The sequence below is a fragment of the Balaenoptera physalus genome (assembly GCF_965194825.1).
Source record: "Balaenoptera physalus genome assembly, chromosome: 6".
NCBI classification, from domain to species: domain Eukaryota; kingdom Metazoa; phylum Chordata; class Mammalia; order Artiodactyla; family Balaenopteridae; genus Balaenoptera; species Balaenoptera physalus.
Genome location: NC_138885.1, coordinates 81,713,715 through 81,731,942, shown reverse-complemented (window position 1 = coordinate 81,731,942; position 18,228 = coordinate 81,713,715). Strand labels below are relative to the sequence as shown.

At 37.5% G+C, this 18,228-nt stretch overlaps 2 protein-coding genes, 1 long non-coding RNA gene and 1 pseudogene across 13 annotated transcripts in view; 2 read left to right on the top strand and 2 right to left on the bottom strand.

Annotated features, from left to right (window-relative positions):
- Positions 1 to 5,123, bottom strand: part of PMS1 (PMS1 homolog 1, mismatch repair system component) — a 92,570-nt gene extending 87,447 nt beyond the window's left edge. For 5 of the 8 annotated variants that reach the window (XR_014265179.1, XM_082467013.1, XM_082467018.1 and 2 more), the window contains exons 1-2: positions 4,997 to 5,123; positions 3,898 to 4,013 (exon numbers count right to left, since the gene is read on the bottom strand). The gene's annotated coding sequence lies outside the window, so the exon portion shown is untranslated. Of the gene's footprint in view, positions 1 to 3,897; positions 4,014 to 4,975 lie in introns of all 8 variants that reach the window. The other 3 variants (XM_082467014.1, XM_082467015.1, XM_082467016.1) reach the window with 3 other exon arrangements.
- Positions 1 to 18,228, top strand: part of LOC309663463 — a 320,115-nt gene that overhangs the window by 53,010 nt on the left and 248,877 nt on the right. The gene's annotated exons all lie outside the window — the stretch shown is intronic.
- Positions 5,225 to 18,025, top strand: ORMDL1 (ORMDL sphingolipid biosynthesis regulator 1). 3 transcript variants are annotated; one of them, XM_082467364.1, is made up of 5 exons: positions 5,292 to 5,351; positions 6,422 to 6,488; positions 6,948 to 7,128; positions 12,040 to 12,191; positions 16,456 to 18,025. In XM_082467364.1, the coding sequence occupies exons 3-5, from the start codon at positions 6,955 to 6,957 to the stop codon at positions 16,589 to 16,591; spliced, it is 462 nt and encodes a 153-aa protein (XP_082323490.1). In that variant the 5' UTR covers positions 5,292 to 5,351; positions 6,422 to 6,488; positions 6,948 to 6,954; the 3' UTR covers positions 16,592 to 18,025. The 3 variants fall into 3 exon arrangements, with proteins under 3 accessions (XP_082323489.1, XP_082323490.1, XP_082323491.1); XM_082467363.1 differs by lacking the exon at positions 6,422 to 6,488 and having other exon boundaries at positions 5,225 to 5,351; XM_082467365.1 differs by lacking the exons at positions 5,292 to 5,351; positions 6,422 to 6,488 and adding an exon at positions 5,704 to 5,913.
- On the bottom strand, positions 14,503 to 15,133 carry LOC309663369 (large ribosomal subunit protein uL22 pseudogene; annotated as a pseudogene). Its single transcript has one exon. The product of its transcript is annotated as a large ribosomal subunit protein uL22 pseudogene (transcript).

Here is an 18,228-nt window from a genome sequence, read left to right as displayed (position 1 = left end):
TATGCACATAATGTCAGTCATGTGCCTTAATGGCAGTTGCACTTGAACATCATTAGTCATCTACGCATTTTGATGAATTACAACATCTCTTTCAATTATTGAGCTCTTTTAGAGTTAGGAAATCTAGACTCTAGAATTACTCTTAATCTAAACTAGTCATACCCAGACATATCATATCAGATTACTATCCTATGCACTACTGTGTCTAAAACATCTTTCTAATCATGTGGCTCCCCAAAGCCAAATTATGATAAAGCTCAAATCCATATGCTGGCCTTCAAGGTCCTTTACATGCCGATCCAACTTGTACATCCAAAATCTCTCTGCCGGTAATTGTTTTAGCCATGAAACCCTTTGTCTGAAACCTTTTCAAACAAAGAAACAAAAAAATTTCATATGGAAAGCACGTATGTAAAATTTGTAGGGAGTGGGGTTTGCATCTACCCTAATGCCCAACTCAGAAAAGATTTCAGGAAAATAAAAAATACTAGTTTGACAACATGCAATTCCTCTAGAGTCATGATTTTATTTGACAATATAATGGTGGGGGGGTGGGGAGGAGCCCTAGGTACTTCCTTAATTTACCGTGACTAGTTACATGCGCACATGATGATTTGACCCTATGGAATCTAGAGCCAAACAAAACAACAATGCCAAAGACAAACCAAACCAAATAAAAAGGTTTCTGTTTAGGATTCTTTCTCAGGCAACTTAAGATGTAAAACAAGCAGAGTCACATAAAGTTTAAGAATAAGTAACTGAGCAAGAAATGGAGTATAGTCATTACAATGATTACATAAAATTTTAAGGGATGCATTTCTGGGAAGAAGTCAATATACTGAGTTCTGAATGGTGTTAACTGTTCACAATTCATAACTATATTTTGCTTTGTACAAGGCAAAGCTGATTAGCACAATGGAAAAATATGCCACTAATTATTATTATACACTAATAGCTATATAATGTTGAGGAAATTAAAATTAAACTCTAAAACTCAATCACCTAACCTACAAAATAGATAATAATGATATCATATGGTTGTGGTGAGAAGTAAATAAGATAATGTATACAACTTATTATAGTGCTTGGCATACACATGCTAAAAAATCCCAGGATCTCTGGACTAAATTGAGTTCCTCCAAACTACTACATGAATACCACACCCCCCAACACACGTCTAACCCCTAGCCCCACAGGAGCTAACCCAGTGGTTGGTATCAGGTTAGGCTTGGGTTTAAGAAGTCTTCTTCCTTAGTTTGAGAGTCCCAGGGATCTAAGAAAAACACTTATCAAGCAAGCTTTGGTGTATAAACCTAGCCTCACCTCAACCTTCCCTCCTTCTGCAGAGATTAATTAATCTCTTTATTAATCTCATCATCTCTGTCTCATTCTCTATAATCTCTCTTCCAAAATCTTCTATTTCTCCCCAGAAAGTCCCTAATTTCATCCCAATCTTCCCCCTCTTCTAGTTCACTGAGATCAAGGCAGACCAGAGCATGAACTCTATCTTCACACACTTTACCTCCTCCACCACACTGTGTCCTTTGGTTTCTTAAAATGTCTCCACCTCTACCCATGTTCTTCTTCACTCAGTCTCAGACCAATGTCTCTTTCTTCTAAACTAACACTTTCACCTAGTTTCTTTATCTAGTCCCATCCCTCCTCCAGGCCTCTTGGTCTTGAAAACAAAAACAAAAAATTCTTCCCTCAACCCTATTATCTCTATGATTATCTTTTTTCTTTATGAAGCCAAACTTGAATAAGTAACCTGTATTCACCGTCACCAATTCCCTATCACCAACTCAGTTCTAAAACCCTTGCAAAATAGCTTACACAACCACTGTTAGGATTTTGTTTTCTTCAAGTTCACCAATGAGCTCTTAAATCATCAAATCCTTTTCTCAGGATTCATGTTCCTTGGTATCCCTGAAGCATGTGACATTGATGATACTGCCTATCCTCAAGGATTATACCATCCATCAATACCTCTTGGATCTCTTCGTGTTTTCTTCACTCTCTTCCGAGAAAAATGGGCATTCCCTAATCCCTCTCCCCTCTTCTTATATACCCAAAACCCTATAACCTTAGATGTTATAGAATAAGATCTAAATCTACATCCCAACAGTGATCTCTCTCTTCCCAAGACAGGCATTTCTTACAATCAGTGTCACTGCTACCTCAAAATGTTTATAAAATAGAACTTATCTTCTTGTTCTGCCCTCCATACTTCCCACTTAACTTTGCTATTTCTCTTAATAACTCACTGTTCTTTGTGACCAAGGTCAAAAACTTCAATCTTCCTTTACCAGCAATCCCACCCTATTTACACCTCCATTTTCTCCTAATGCAATACTATCTATCATTCTAGACCCGGTTTCAATATCATTTGTAACATAGTCCTTTCTGATCACCCAGCCAGGAATGACCCTTTCCTCCCATTCCGAAAGAACTTGGCTTGCTTATCACACCCCTGTCCTGACCTATACAACCTCTGAATGCACGGAATTATATATTTCTGGATGCAACACAGAGTAATCAGAGTACTTCACTCAAGGTGAGTACTTCATAATTATTAATGAAGTGGCCACGAAAAATAATTTTATCGGCACCTACCTCATGCCAAGGTAAACATTAGGAAAAGCGACCTCCTTCCCAGCAAGTCACCATTGCCTTAACTCCTTCCCTTTATGTATTCTATTTTAACTGGACTCCATATCATCCCCTTCATCACTTGTATCTCCTAACCAGGCTTTTTTCTAGAATCCAGGGCCTTATTTCCAACTACTTTCTAAATATCATCATTTAGATGACAGAAAGGCACCCTAAATTCAACATGTCTCAAAGAGATCAGATCTTTCTCTAATTAACTGTCTTTCTTGCTATATTTATTTGATAATACAAATAACAGCTAACATAAGTTACTTAAATACATATATAAAATTATTCCAGTTAATCCTCACAACAAGCTTATGTATAGTGTCATTCCTCTATCACAAACAGGATTTAAAAGCTTGATCGCTTGTTCCAAGATCACACAACTATTAAGTGACAGATGCACACCTGCATATTTTGTCATGTTTGACTCCAAAGGCTATGTTCATCCAGTCTCACAAAGCAAAATTGGAAACCTTGAGTCATCCTTGAAATTCTCCTCACTCTCTACATCCTGCCACCCACTCCTGTCTATCTCACTACCTAAATATTTCTCAAATAGTTCTTTCCTCTCTATCCCTATGGCTTTTGCCTTTGTTCAGCCCTTCAACAATTTTCCCCTGACCTATTGCAATAACCAGCTAATTGACAGCTTGCCTAGAATCTCAACCACCTACAGGATTCTTTCTATAATTTACATTTAATCATGTTGCTATCCTACTCAAAATTTTATAAAGATTTCCAACTACTAACTAGGTTAAATCCAAACTCCTTATCAATTGGACCTCTGTCTCTCTAATCTCATCCCACTCTTCTCCAAATGCACACTAGGCCAGTCATACTATGCAACTTGTCTCTCTTAATGTGGTGGCAGTGACTCCTTCCTTGGCTCATAAGGTTCCCTTTGTCTTCCGATGACTTCTCACCACCCTTCTAGATTTAGTTCAAGTATCACCTCCTCGAGGAAGCCTTTCTTATGATCAGCTCCAACCCCTGCCCCAACAGATTAGGCAGTCCTTCCTCTGTACTCCCAGAGCACCTTTTCCTTATTTCTAACCCCAAACTCATCACAGGTTATTCTAAGTATTGTATTTCGGTCCCTTCCTCCTGGCTGAGAGTGCTTTGAGGATACATTAATCTCATATCCCTAGCACAACCTCTGGAACATAACAAGCATTCCACCGTATGTGTACCAAATGGCATCGTTTGAAAAGTGGAAGGGTTGATACCAGGCTTACGACTCACAGCAAAGAATGTCTAAGAATGCCAGGAATCAGTCTTCTATATTTGCTGAGAGGTAAATCAAACACTCCTGAAAGAGTGCTGATGATCAGGAAATTCAGTTAAGGCTAACAGTGTACCTAAAAAAGAAGTAAAGATCAGAGAACTCATAGATAAACTTTAGGAAAAACACAATGAAATAATTATTTTTTTTTAAAAATGTAGTAAATCTAACCTAATTGGTTTTATAAGGCCATTAGAAATGCAATATATGTACACATATATATGTGTATATACAGTCAACATTCTCTTACACCAATTTTGAAAAGCCATTGTAAGTTATTTCAGCAATGTGAATAAAAAAAACTCTGTGTACTGCCAAGCTTATGAAATTCAACTTCAAAGATGATTCCAAATAATCTGGTTTTTTCCTCCCCGTTCTTGAATGAGATCAATTATTGGGGGAATTCCCTGGAAGTCCAGTGGTTAGGACTCCAAGCTTTTTCTGCCGAGGGCGCGGGTTCAATCCCTAGTCAGGGAACTAAGGTCCCCACAAGCCGCCCTGCAACCCGCGGGGAGCGGCCAAAAAAAGAAGAAAAAGATCAATTCTTGGTACCCACATTTCCTCAGCATATAACATAAGTACCTGTCTTCAGCGTGTAGACAGACCCAGAATGACAGTAAAAATCATGGTTAACCGAAAAGTTTGCTTCCGCCACTTGCATGATGCCACAACCTACAATATTATAAAACCCCTCACTCACTCACACTCTAGACAGGGTGAGTTACGGCTGTCAGGGGTTGAAGTTTCTTCCTGGCAAACAACAACTTTAAGATATGCACCCAGAAGGATCTGAGGAATGGGCTGCAACAAAGGCCTAAACACTATTTGGTCAGGAAAGTCCAAATCAGACATTAAGCAGCCCACACCTGCTGGGAGACCGCTCTCCAGGTGTGCGCGCCCGCAAGCCGGGCTTCGTCCGCTTCCCGCCCCGCGAGGGGAGGGGGGGAGGGGCGCCCACGGCGGCCGCCGGAGCTCCCGCCCCGACCGGGACAAGTGGAGGGGAGGAGGCTCTCGAGCTTACGATATAAGAATGAATACCCGTTAGCCACACGACACTACCTTCTTGCTCGCGCGAGGTGGGAAACAACAATCCACTAGCAGACCGGCCAGCGTCCCGCCAGGAGCCCAGGCCCGGCCTGGCGGATCCCCGACTCACCCCCAATGCACGCGGGGCGGGGCGGGCACCGAGCGCACCGCCCTTAGTCCCGCCCTGCCAGGCGAACGTGGGATTGGCGCCGCCCTCAGCCAATGGCCTGGCAGCGCGTTCCGCCCTGAAAGCTTCCGCAAGCTGCGCCGCGCCGCGCCGCGTTGGGGCTGACCACTCGCGTTCCGCCTGAGGAGGCGCTGCCGTCGGCACTGCAGCCGCCGCGGAGCTGATACTGCTCCTAGCCAGCCGCCGGGAGTGGGGCGGCGGGTGAGTGGGCACGAACGGCCGCCGGGACTGTGCTGCTGCCCGTGCAGTGGGGAGCTGCTGGCGGGCCCGGGTCGGCTTGAGGGGAAAGAGTGGACTCCGGCTCCGTCTGCGGCGCCCTGTCAGGCCGTGCGGACCAAGTGGTCCCCAAGGCTTGCCCCCCAAATCCCCGTCGTCGCGTCCTGGCCCTGACGGGATGTGCAGCTCCGCGAAGAAAGGGGCGGGGCGGCGGGCGCTCTGGCGGTAGCAGCGGCGGCTTTTGCTGAGCTTCCACTAGCTGGGAGCTCCGGCCGCCGGGGAAGGCTGCCGGTGACGGTAGCGGGGTGGGGGGAGGGGAGGGTCGCTGTGGGTCGCCCGGCACCGCGAGGGCAGAGCCGAGAGGCTCTTCGCTCTCTGAAGTCATTGTTTGCCAGCCCTGAAGTGGCGTGGCAGACTCCCTGGAAGGGTTTTCTGGCCTGGGGTAGAGTCAGTGTTTGCCTTCCAGCTCGGATGTAAATTTTAAGCCTACTTCCGAGCGTTTTTTTTTTCTATCCTGTCGAAAATGGGAAAGGCATCTTGAGTGGAGGCACGTTCTAAGTATAACTTATAGCGTATAAAAAGAATGTAACATGCACGGTGGATGTTTGGATTGGAGGAACTTTTTACACATTTAAATTTGAGGCTTTTGCTTTGTTTGAGTGCAACCAACTTTCATCACCGTAAGCCTATAGATTTTTGGAGGGAGAAGGGCCATTGTACTCCGGAATACTTGTTGGACGGGGTTCGGAGAAATCCCTCTCTCAGTGCCAGCTCTGTAATTGAAAGGGTTTATATATTTTTAAATCAGAGCTGTTCCAAATATAATGTATGTAGCTCTGCGCCCCCCACCCCCAATCTCAGAAAGAAAGGAAGAAAGAAGGGAGGGAGGGGAAGAAGGAAGGAAAGAATGAGAGAAAAACCAAAGTTTTAGGGCAGGTGACTAGAGTTAAAATACGCAGAAGACTCCTTGTTTAAACCTAATTGTATCACTAGGTTGAGAAACAAACCTTATCCCTTGACCATGTAAAATCTCCACCTCATTATGTTCCTCGCAGCTTCAGTCCTCATAAAGGAGTGATTTGAACTCTGACCACTCTTTATGGACACAACACTGCATTAAATGTAAGAGTCCGGCTACTCAGAACAGACTGGTTAGGTCAGCTCTGCTTTTTTATATATTAGTTTATTCTGTTGGTAAATTTACCTCCTGAGTTTTCACTTTACACTCATAAGAAAATATAGGTTTTCTCTTTCAGTTTGAGTTTTCCTGCAGATTACTTCATTTAGTAAAACCAACATGCTTGAAGACAAGCTTTAGGAAAGGCATTTTAACTGTTTATTTTTTCAACAAGAAGCATAAAAATAAGTCTTGCTTGTCTTACTGGGGAGTTAGATGTTAAGAATTATTTACTGCCCTCATCAGCATCTGCAAGTAGCATATTTTGGAGGGTCTGTTTGTTCTATTTCAGAATGATGAGGGAAAAAAATAATCCCAGTGACACTTACTTTGTCACGTCAGAATTAGGAGTACTTAGGTTTCCAGTTATATCAGTGTTGACTCACCCCATTGCTTTCCTACAGCGCAAACATGAATGTTGGAGTTGCCCACAGTGAGGTGAATCCAAATACCCGTGTAATGAACAGCCGGGGTATGTGGCTGACATATGCTTTGGGAGTTGGCTTGCTTCATATCGTTTTACTCAGTATTCCCTTCTTCAGTGTTCCTGTTGCTTGGACCTTAACAAATGTTATACATAATCTGGTAAGAATTTCACCTTCTACTGAACACTTAAGGCTTAATGGTTTTACAGAGACTGGGCAAGGCAGGAATGGGAAGTTATTGTTTAATGGGTACTGTTTTGCAAGACGAAAAGAGTTGTGGGGATGGATGGTTCTGATGGTTGCCTAACATCGTGAATGCACCGAATACCATTGAACTGTATGCTTAAAAGTGGTTAAGGTGGTCCATGTTATGTTATGTGTATTTAAACACAGTTTTTTAAAAAGCTTAAAGTTTTATGTTACAAAGAAGAAAAACACATGACTCAGTTTTTTTAAACAGATTGATTGAGATATAATATAAAATTCACCCATTTAAAGTGTACAGTTCAGTGATTTTTAGTATATATGACAATTTTGAAGAATTCTTATCTGGAATAAGATTATATTTTTCCTATCACTTTATATTTAAACACTGGACCCTTTTTGTAAGTAAGACATTTTTTTCTCCTGTTGGTTTTATAAAATCTGAAAAAAAGTAGGGCATTTTAGCAAAAATTACAAGACACTGTAATTCAGGCCACTATAATATATTGATTAACCAAAATGTATCAGAGGAAGTAATTATGTTTTTTGGTTAACTGGAGTCTAATGAACATCTTTGGTTTAAATCCTTTCTAAATTGTATATATATACTTTTCTATTTCAGTATAGAAATTTCGAGCTTAATCATATCTTATATGATTCAGAAACTTATGGTGCCTTAGCTTCTTCCTGTTGACTATTGCTCTTTTGTATTATATGATAGCTCTACAAAGTACCAGAGGTTAGATTGACTCTACTGACCATATTATGCAGCCCTGGAAATTGCCTGTTTAAAAACAAAACAAAACAAAACAAAACGTGATAGTGACTTTTCTTGTCTTTAACAGCCTATTAAAGTAGAATGAAAGGGGAGAAATCTGGTTAATTGAGACTTTTAATTGAATCCAGATTAACTATATATTTGTTTAAAGATCTACCCAAAATGAAGAGCTTAGAACTTTAAGACAGAAAAATGTAGGAGAAATAGGTTTTTAAAAAATTGATATTATTTATATCTTCTGGAAAGCATTTGAAGTTGACTGGAGGATGACAAAGATGATGTGGTAGAGATCGGTGAATGTCCATTTAGTCCATTTTATGTGATAGACTTTGGAAGGAAGTGTTTAAAAACACTTTTTAAATAGTGACTTCTCTGAAATATTTGACACTAATCATATCCCTTTTATTGGAATTCTTTTCCTTTGGCTTCCATGGGATTGCCTTTTCCTAGATATATTTCTGATCTTTCCTTTACTATTTCCTCTTGCACAGTCTTCTCTTTTCCTCTCTTAAATATTACTGTTCTCAAGGTTCTTTTTTTCATCTCTTCTTATGATATATATACTATCTAGGTTACTTCATCTATCTATATTTTCAGTTTCTACCTATTAAATGATGATGACCATATTAATATTGCCAGATCACCTTGCACCTTAAACCAAACAAGTATAAATGGAATTCATTCCTGATATATCCCTTACCACCCACCACAGTCTGTTCCTGGACTTTGTTCCTAATCTAATCTAAAGGCACCACTATCTGCCCAGTAAGCCAAGCCACATAGCTGAATGTCAGAGGTAAAGTGATTAATATAATGTATTATCCAAACTGAGACTGTTTTGAGAGTAAAAGAGAGCTCTAGTAATAACTACTCCAAGAGAGAAAGTGTAAATCAGGACCACCCATGGCAAACTAGTATATATAGTCACCCTTGACTTAGGGTAACTCTTTTTCCTTTATATTCCACATCCATTTAGTCAAAGCCTTGTCTATTCTACTGCTTTACTGTCTTCAACTTGATGCTTATGGGCATTGCTATAATTTCATGCCCTTTTTTCCCCTCAGGTAGATTACACCAATAGATCAAGTGGTCTGTTTGACACTTCTCTACTCTACTTTCCTTCATTCCAATTTGGCAGAGTGATATTTTTGAAATTCATGTTTGTTCAGGTCACACTCTTAAGTCCTTCAATGATTCCTTGTTACATTCATAGTAAAATGCCAAGCTCTTGTGTGGCATACAAGACCAGTTGATAATAGTACAGAGGCAAGAAAGAGACCCAATCTTAACATCTCTCCAAACACAAGCTGTGCTCTACAGTAATGAAAATCATCTTCTCACACCTTTTTGCTTTGGCTTAGGCTCTTCTTCCACTATTTTAATACCTCTTCCTCCTTCTTACTCTGCCTGGCTAATTCCTGTTTCTCCAGGAAAACTACTCAAGTGTCACCTCTTCTAGGAAGCTACAAAAGTCCCATGCTGCATTCTTTTTTCATGTATTTATCATCCTTTTATAATTAGCAGTTTATCTTTTTTTTGTTTTTTAATTTCTTTATCTCTACAGACCTATTTAAATGTTTGCTGAATAAATTAGTCTGTTCTCACATAATTTTCCCTTCTCCAGTAGCACATGTATTAAATGTACTTTAGAAGTCATCTCCTCCCTTCATGTTTCAGTTGGTTGACTGAGACTGAGGCACAGTATGTGGCCATGGACAAAGGATAGGTAATGAGAACAAGTAGGGAAGCAAACTTCTGACTTCTTAGTCCTCCACACTAAAAACCTGACTAACCAGCCATAGATGTGGCAGTTACATGATGCCAAATGTAAATTTCTTTTGAAGTTAGCCTACATTAAACCAATTAAAAATGTGAAATACATACTGCATGCTTTTAAACATGGGAAAATAGTCCAAATATGGGAAAAAAGGAAAAACATGGTCTCTGTCTTTCTGAAACATATAGTAGAAACCTACAGCAATTGTTTTTACTCAGTGCTACAGTTCACTCTTAGAAGTTTTAATACTTCACAAAATAAATTCTGTTATCCTAGCTTTTAAAATGAAAGAGAATTCTCTTCATTTTGAGTCAGTAAATATTTGTTGAGGGCTAACCATGAGCTATATACTTTTTTCCCTAATTCTTTTAATGTGGGTATAAATCATCCATCACTAAAATTTTATAGAAAAACTATTAAAAATAAAAATAATGGAGTAGAAGGTAAATGGTTAGATAAGATTTTATTCTTACTCATTAAAAAGAATACATAAAATAAACTATTTGAATATTATATTCTGAACACTGGTGAGTGTGTGTGGTTTGAAGTAAATAATTAGAGGACTGTTCTTCTTTCTCTTTGATAATTCTAACACATGTGTGGTCTAGAGTAGAGATTCTTAACTTTTTTGGGTCACATTCTCCTGAGAATTTGAAATCATACAATTTCTGTTTCATAGTCTCTTTTAAAACCCATGTGAAAATGGTTTCTTCTGCTTACAGAATAAACATACCTTGGCTTAATGTCATCTTGGCTTAATATCTAATACTTGCTTTGTATGAGCCCTTGTTCCTGAGGTAGTCAGGCTAATGGGAAAACAAACATTATGTAAACAACTTCAATACAATATGTTGTGCTATAGTAAAAGTATTTTCAATAAAATTCTATATATGTACATAGGCAAGAGGTTAATTATTGCTAATGAGAAGGGCTTCACTAAGGAGTTATCATTTGAGCTGAACCTTCAAGACTGAGGTAGGTGACAAGGAACCATTAGCCTCAGCAACAAGGAACCTTTCCCTCCTCTGCATTTCCTGAGTACTTTGATTGTACCTTTGATAGTAATTTCTGCCCTACATTATAGTTGTTTATGCATATCTTTTTTTTTCCCTTACCATCTCTTGGAAGATTGAACTTTTTCAAGGCATTGGACATGTCTTGTTCAATTTCATATATGCATATAGGTCCTGTGTCCTGTACATATTAGCCACTTATTAAATGTTTGTAGAGTTATATCCAATTGAATATGAATCTATTCCTCTATTGCTTAAGTGTTACTGTAGGTAAACAACTTTTAAATTGCCTAATGGAATAACTAGGAAGCAGATAGACTAAGCTTTGAAAAGAAGGGCTCTCTTAACCTAGTAGAATAATGTAAAATTTCAAATCACTAATATTTCTATTTTTTTCCATATATTTATTAAAAGTTGAAGTAAAAAAAATGACATCACATCATGACTTTAGTAAGTAAAGCTGTTTCATGACCATATATAAGCATTATTCTGTTACCAGTGCCTCAGACAGTGATCCTGCAATGAAGCATTAACTATCAATCTAAATGGGCATCTCAAGTAAACCACATCTAGTATACATTGGGGTTTTTTTTTTTTGTAATTAACCACAAAATTAGATGCTTAAACATATCACTAGACAGAATGGCTTTTAGTAAAGTTCTTTACTTTGATTTTTAAAAACTAACTTCAAAAGACACTACTGAGGTACAGTGGTGATTTTAAAAGTAAATTGTGTTGAACATTATACCTGCTACATCAAACCATCTTTGTTGCTTTGGAAAAGAACTGTTGAGACAAAGACAGTCCTAATATTAAATATTTTCAAAACAATTTTCCCCGATACAGCGATTTTGTTTATTATTATTTTCCAACTTGTATGTTTTTATCATTTTATAAGTATCATCAGATTTACTAATATGACACTCTAAAGTTTCCTACACATTGGAGAAAAGGTAATTCTATCTCCAAACAGGAAATGTGTTAGAAAATCTAAATGTAATGATGCAAAGCTACCCTGATGGTACTTTTTGCTTATTTTCAATTTAATAGGAGATGAAAACAGGTTACTTTTGGTTGACTTAGAGTGGTTTTCAGCAAATAATATTTGCATATAAGCCCCTGGAAGTTTTGTTTTACTCTGAAGAAACTGGCCACAGTCTTTCACAATATGAAATCTTAAAACTTGAGCTGTCAAGTTAATCACACTCTCTGTCACAGTCTGCAACTGTCTTAATGCTAACTGGCAAAAACTAATTTTGTATTTGATATTGATTATATACCCCCTTGCTTGTTTTCCAGGGGATGTATGTATTTTTGCATGCAGTAAAAGGAACACCATTTGAAACTCCTGACCAGGGTAAAGCGAGGCTCCTAACTCATTGGGAACAACTGGACTATGGAGTACAGTTTACATCTTCACGGAAGTTTTTCACAATTTCTCCAATAATTCTGTAAGTGGTGGAAATTTTCAGGTATGAGGAGGATTGGATGAGAGGAAGCCATCCTTTTATTAGATTAAATTTGAAATAGAAACAGAATATTTTGTTGAAAACCTATATCAGTAAATTGCTACTTCATAGAGAGTATAAAATACAGGCAAAATTTTTAACAAGCTGGTAACCATTCATCGTTTTCACTTCAGTCAAATATATATGGAGACAACCTTACATGTTTATCAGTATGACAAGACATTCTAGAATACAAGTCAAATATATTCTAGTTCATGTCTTTAAGCTGCTTGCAAGAATACTAAACACATAGTCTTGTTTTGTATTCTACTATCAGATTAATCTCCCTAAACAAGGATTTGGATGATTTCAGATGAATTTCATTGACCACCTGCCGCATTTAGATGTTCAAACTCCTTGGGAGAGACAGTATGGTTTAGAGAAAAGAGAGGTTAGGCTTTCATTGTAGGACAGACCTGGGTTGAATCCTGTACCTATCACTCAGTCTGCTTGGTTTGCTCATAAATAAAATTCCAGCCAATGGTACCTAACTCAATCTGATGCTGTAAGAAATAAATGAGATAATATCTATCTGTAAAGTATCTAACCTTATATCTGGTATGTAATTTCCTCCTATTACCTGATATTCAGGGTCCTCCACAAAATGGTTCCTACCTCATTTTTCCTTTATGTGACTATTTTACCCTCACCCAACTCCCACCTGGTCACACTCTTCTAAGCACCATTTCTTAAATACTTCATGTATAGTCCTATTTCTATGCCTTTGTTCAAGTCATTTCTCCCACCTGAAATGCCTTCTCCTTTCTTAATTTATCTGTCTTATTTTTCTTTCAAGATTTAAATTGTGACCTTACCAGTGAGGTCTTTTCCTTAGCAACCAGCCTTCAGTAATACTCTGCTTTGAAATCCATAGTAGTTGTTATATATCCCTTATTTATTGCCACTTTGTATTATTTCTCTATTATTATGTTTATTTCTGCAAAGAATTTATAAGTACATAGATTGCTTTGAATTCCACACTCAGTTGCTTTCATGTAATGGATGTTTAACATATATCCTAATCAAACATTCTATACCACAAAGGAGATATATCTCTCTCTATATATATATATATATAGATATAGATATAGATATATATTTATATATCCATTATAGAATCAGTGCAGTCTGGAGCAGTTGGAAAGACTTCTTGGAGGCATTAGAATTCCTTAAACTAGGACTTAGGGTAGGTTTTAGACAGGTGTTTAAGTTAGGGAAGACATTTTCAAATGGAAAGCATAAAGTAATCATAAAGTGGTAGATTTCTTTTTCCTTATATTTATAGCACTTGAGAGGAAATTTTTTAAGTTTTTAATTGTTTTAGTCCCACATAAAATTCATGTCAAAAGAAAAATTATTTGTATGGCCTAACAGAGATTAATGCAATAACAAGAATAATGGTTATTCAAACAGCCCTAAATTTGTATTTTAGCTCTACTACTCTCTAGCTATGTGACTTTTGGCCATATTCTTGAAAGTCTCAGTTTCCTCATCTATAAAATGTTGAGGATTGCATTATAATACAGTTAACCCTTGAACAGTGTGCGGGTTATAGGCACCCGCGCTCTGTGCAGTTAAAAATCCAAGTATAACTTACATAGTCAGCCTTCTGTATCCCCATTTCCACATCCTCGGATTCAACTAACTGCGGATCGTGTAGTACTGTGGTATTTACTATTGAAAAATACCCATCTGTAAGTGGACCTGTGCAGTTCAGACCTCATTGTTCAAGGGTCAACTGCACATGTAAAAAGCCTGACATATGCTGAATTTTCAATAGGAGCTATCACAAAAGAAGTCAACTAAGATGTACCTGTGTACAACACCCATATTTCTTAAAGTGTACTTTTGACCAACAGGTATGATTTTAAATATTCTGTGATTAAATTCCTTATATAACTGAAGAAACAGCATTAAAGCCATCTGTGTAGCATTGATATTTTTCAGAGTGCATTTACATTTTCTTATTTGATCATTTGTCAGGTAGGTAGGATGAGTAATATTATCCCAGATTTTTAGATAAAGAAACAGATTCAAATGCATCATCTTCATCCAGATCTTGTAGCTAGTTGGAATCAAGAGCCCAGGTTAAACCCTAAACTTCTAGCTTCTAATACAGGTCTCTTTCTAGTATACCCTTTGGCAGATAAATGCTACCACACTGATTCCTACCTGGCTTTTGCATCCCCTTGGAGGGTTGTGTAGGTTTTTGTAAGAGTCAAGTAATTTTCATATGATCCACACACACAATCAGTTTTTTTTTTTTTTTTACTTTTATTTGCATTTATTTTTTGCAGTATTTATTCCCGGGCCATAAGTTTTTATTTCTTCAATTTCTTCTGGGATATCTTTTTCTTCTGGGCAACCTCCTCTTCTGGTTTAGGAACAATCTGTTCTTTTTCAGTAAGGATCATCTCAATGTGGCAGGGAGAGCTCATGTATGGGTTGATCCGACCATGAGCTCTGTATGTCCTGCGCCGCATCTTGGGGGCTTTGTTCACCTGGATATGCTCAATGACCAGAGAATCTACATCTAAGCCCTTAAGTTCAGCATTACTCTCTACATTTTTGAGCATGTGCAGTAAAAATTCAGCGCTCTTTTTGGGCCACCGACCCTGCGTCCAGCCCCACTGTTTGGCCTGGGCACACCTACCAACTCCACCATTGTAACAACGGAATGGCACACACTGCTTCTTTAAAGTGACATCCTTCAGATACTTGGTGGCTTTTCGGATATGCATACCCTTAATGGCCTGGGCTGTTTCACGAGTGTTCTTAAAGTGAACACGAAGATTTGAACCTCTCGACTTGCATGATTTTGTGGGGTTTTCTGGGTCAAGTGAATAGCGAACCATTTTTAGAGATCACCTCAGGCCGCTGACCGGAAAAGGACACAATCAGTTTTTATTAAAAGACATAAAGGAGACATATGCTATGAGGAGGAGAAGCCATTCCAAGAAGATTTATTATTTCTAACATATCAGATTACAGATTAAACCTGTAATGATGATGGGAAATTAAATGAGCTTACTGAATGTAAATGGTATCCTATTTTGTTCAGTTAAGGAAGTATGAAAACAGTCTTCAAGTATATGAAAGCAGGAAGACAGGATTTAAAGTAAAGATTGAGGAATATGGTTTATTCTCAAGAATGAATTTTCTGACTATAGTTTGTGAAATAGGTGGAAGAGTATAGAATTTTTCAATTTAGATGGTTCTGAAAATAATGTGTACAGCTCTCTGTGATGTTTTTAGTTGTACTTGAAAAATAGCTGTTCTTTTCTAACCATATTACACAAGATATTTATCACTCCTTTAGAGGAAACACTATTAAAATACTTTTCTGTGTACTCTAAAAGTACTAATTAGACAAACACCCTTATGCATACTAACTTCTTAGTTATCATCAAGTAAGGTATGATGTTTTAGGATACTCTTTTAGTGGCCTCATGATGTGTCTTCATTTTGATGTACCCTTGGGTCAAACTAGGCATTCTGACTCGATGATTTATGGTCTTAAAGGTGGCTTAGGCTTCTTAAAACAAATTCTCGGATATTGGATGTCTTTGAATATATATGTACGTATGTTCGGTTATAGCAAAACAGCTGGAATTTTACAATAGTGTCTCTCAAGTTTCCAGTTATACTGGTTATATACCTGTTCAACTTCAGTATGGAAATGAGAACATCAAAAGGGCAATCAAGTATTAGTTTTCTTTCAAAGATGCTAAACTCTACTAATGCACCAACACCCATTTTTCACAACTTTACAGCAGTAGTTTTTAACCTTTTGGTGGGTCACAAAACCGTTTGAGAATATGATGGATGCTTTGAATCTGGACTTTCTCTTCAGATATATACACATAGATAAAAAATTACACCTGAAGTTTCAGGAAGCACATGAACCCTAGTTTGAAAGCCTTCTGCTTTAAAGACAGTAGTAACTGTCTTGAATTAAATACATTTAACACGATTGCAGAAAAGCAAAATGTGCATATACGCCTCCATTAAACAAATGTTTAAATCCCAAATAAAATTAATTTGGGCCCCCAAACTAAAACTTTTGCTCTTGTTTTAGTGCTCAAAAAAATGGTTCTGCTTTTAGGTATTTATGTTTCAGTGGCCTTTTTTCTACCTTTAAATATTTAAAAAATTCTAATTTCACTTTTGTATGTTATATATATATTCTTAACTTTTATTTCTACAGATATTTTCTGGCAAGTTTCTATACGAAGTATGATCCAACTCACTTCATCTTAAACACAGCTTCTCTCCTGAGTGTGCTAATTCCCAAAATGCCACAGCTACATGGTGTTCGGATCTTTGGAATTAATAAGTATTGAAATGTGTTTTGAAACAACAAAACTTTTTACAGCTACTGAGTTTTCTGTAAGGAAGGAATGGTTACTAAACTGCACTGTTTCTGTGATAATGTGAAATGAGAGGTAGCTACATTGGAGAGCCAATTGCTGGTTCTTCGTATGCTGTTTTGAAGTGCAGATTCTTACGAGAAGATGCCTTTGTTTAATGCATCTGGTATCCTTCTGAAGAGAGGCTTTAGAGGCAGGCTGGGCAGGCCCAGCTTATAAGTTAAATGGCTATAAAGTAAGGGTGTAGTAGATAAATCCAAGGAAATAAGAGATTTATAAGAAACTAAGTCCAGCTTAGCTTATAAGGAATGGGCATTATGTTAGGAGAAGAAAATGTTTAATCATTCAGTCATAGTCAGTTTAAGCAGAGTTACATGAAAACCAGAATCATTTCTTTACAAGTTTATTACAGATTGTTTTTATTACCATGCATATTCCTCTTGTGTTATATAAGAGGATATATGTCCTCTTGTTTTATACAGACCAATTCCTACCTTATGAATGTACTTTTTTGGTTTTGCAGGCTCAACATTGTGTTGATAGATGAGTTCATTTTTACATTAAGTTACTGAGTTCATGAAGGTCCACCTTCATGACTGATTGATGATAGAAGATAGTTAGGCACCTTAGAAGCAGCCTCTGAGTCGGCCTTCTAATTTTGGAACAAAGTGGGTTTTGCTGCCTTTCCAGATATAAGGCTGCTAAACCAATTAAGAAAATAATTTATTTCTCATAATTAAAGTATATGGTAACTTAAAGGTCTGCTTATTTGGTTGAGCAATCTAATTGTTGAAGTCTGCCATTCTTTAGCGATGGAAATTTAAAATGGACAACTACATAGCCAACATGTGATCTGGCAGAAACTGCTTCTTTAGCAATACTATCAGAGTAAATAATGGAGTCTTTTTTTTAGCAGGTCTGCAGTAAAAGATATCATCTTTTCTTAGTCCTCCTGCTCTCAATCTCCATACTTTGCCCATTAATATTTTGCCTGTCAATACATGAGTCTTAGTATAGATAACTCAGAATGGTAACTATTTCCAAAGCAGCAACCATATTGAATCCTTGTGACTTAAGAGAAGCTTTCTATAGTTGCTGACATTAATTGCAAGAAATAACTATATTCTACTTTGAGAAGAAACATTTCAAGAAAAGTTCTGATATGTGACGAAACTGAAAAACCTAGTAACATTTGTAAGCAAAATTGAGTGAAAAGAATTATACCAACTTAAAAATCAATTTGTTTCAAACTGACTTTTGGGGGTAATGATCATTGTTTTGTATTTCAAAAGTATTGAGTTTAGAAATCAGTTGTATGATAATGCCTTTGTATGTTTGTCTTTTCTCATGTATTTTTAAATAACCAGTAATCTATACTTTAATAAATTTTTCTTTGGTGTAAGGTTATTGCAAAAGCTTTCCAAAGTCAGTCATCGAGTTACACTTAAATTTTTCAAGTTTTTTTTAAAGCAACTGAATTTGTAAAATTAAGGTAGCTAAAAAATACTCTTTTGTTTTTCTTCACTTTAAAGTTTATTTCAAAAGGCTTATATTTTTTGCACAGACTTCAGAGATAGAAATCTGCCCAAATCTGCCTCTAATACAGGTCT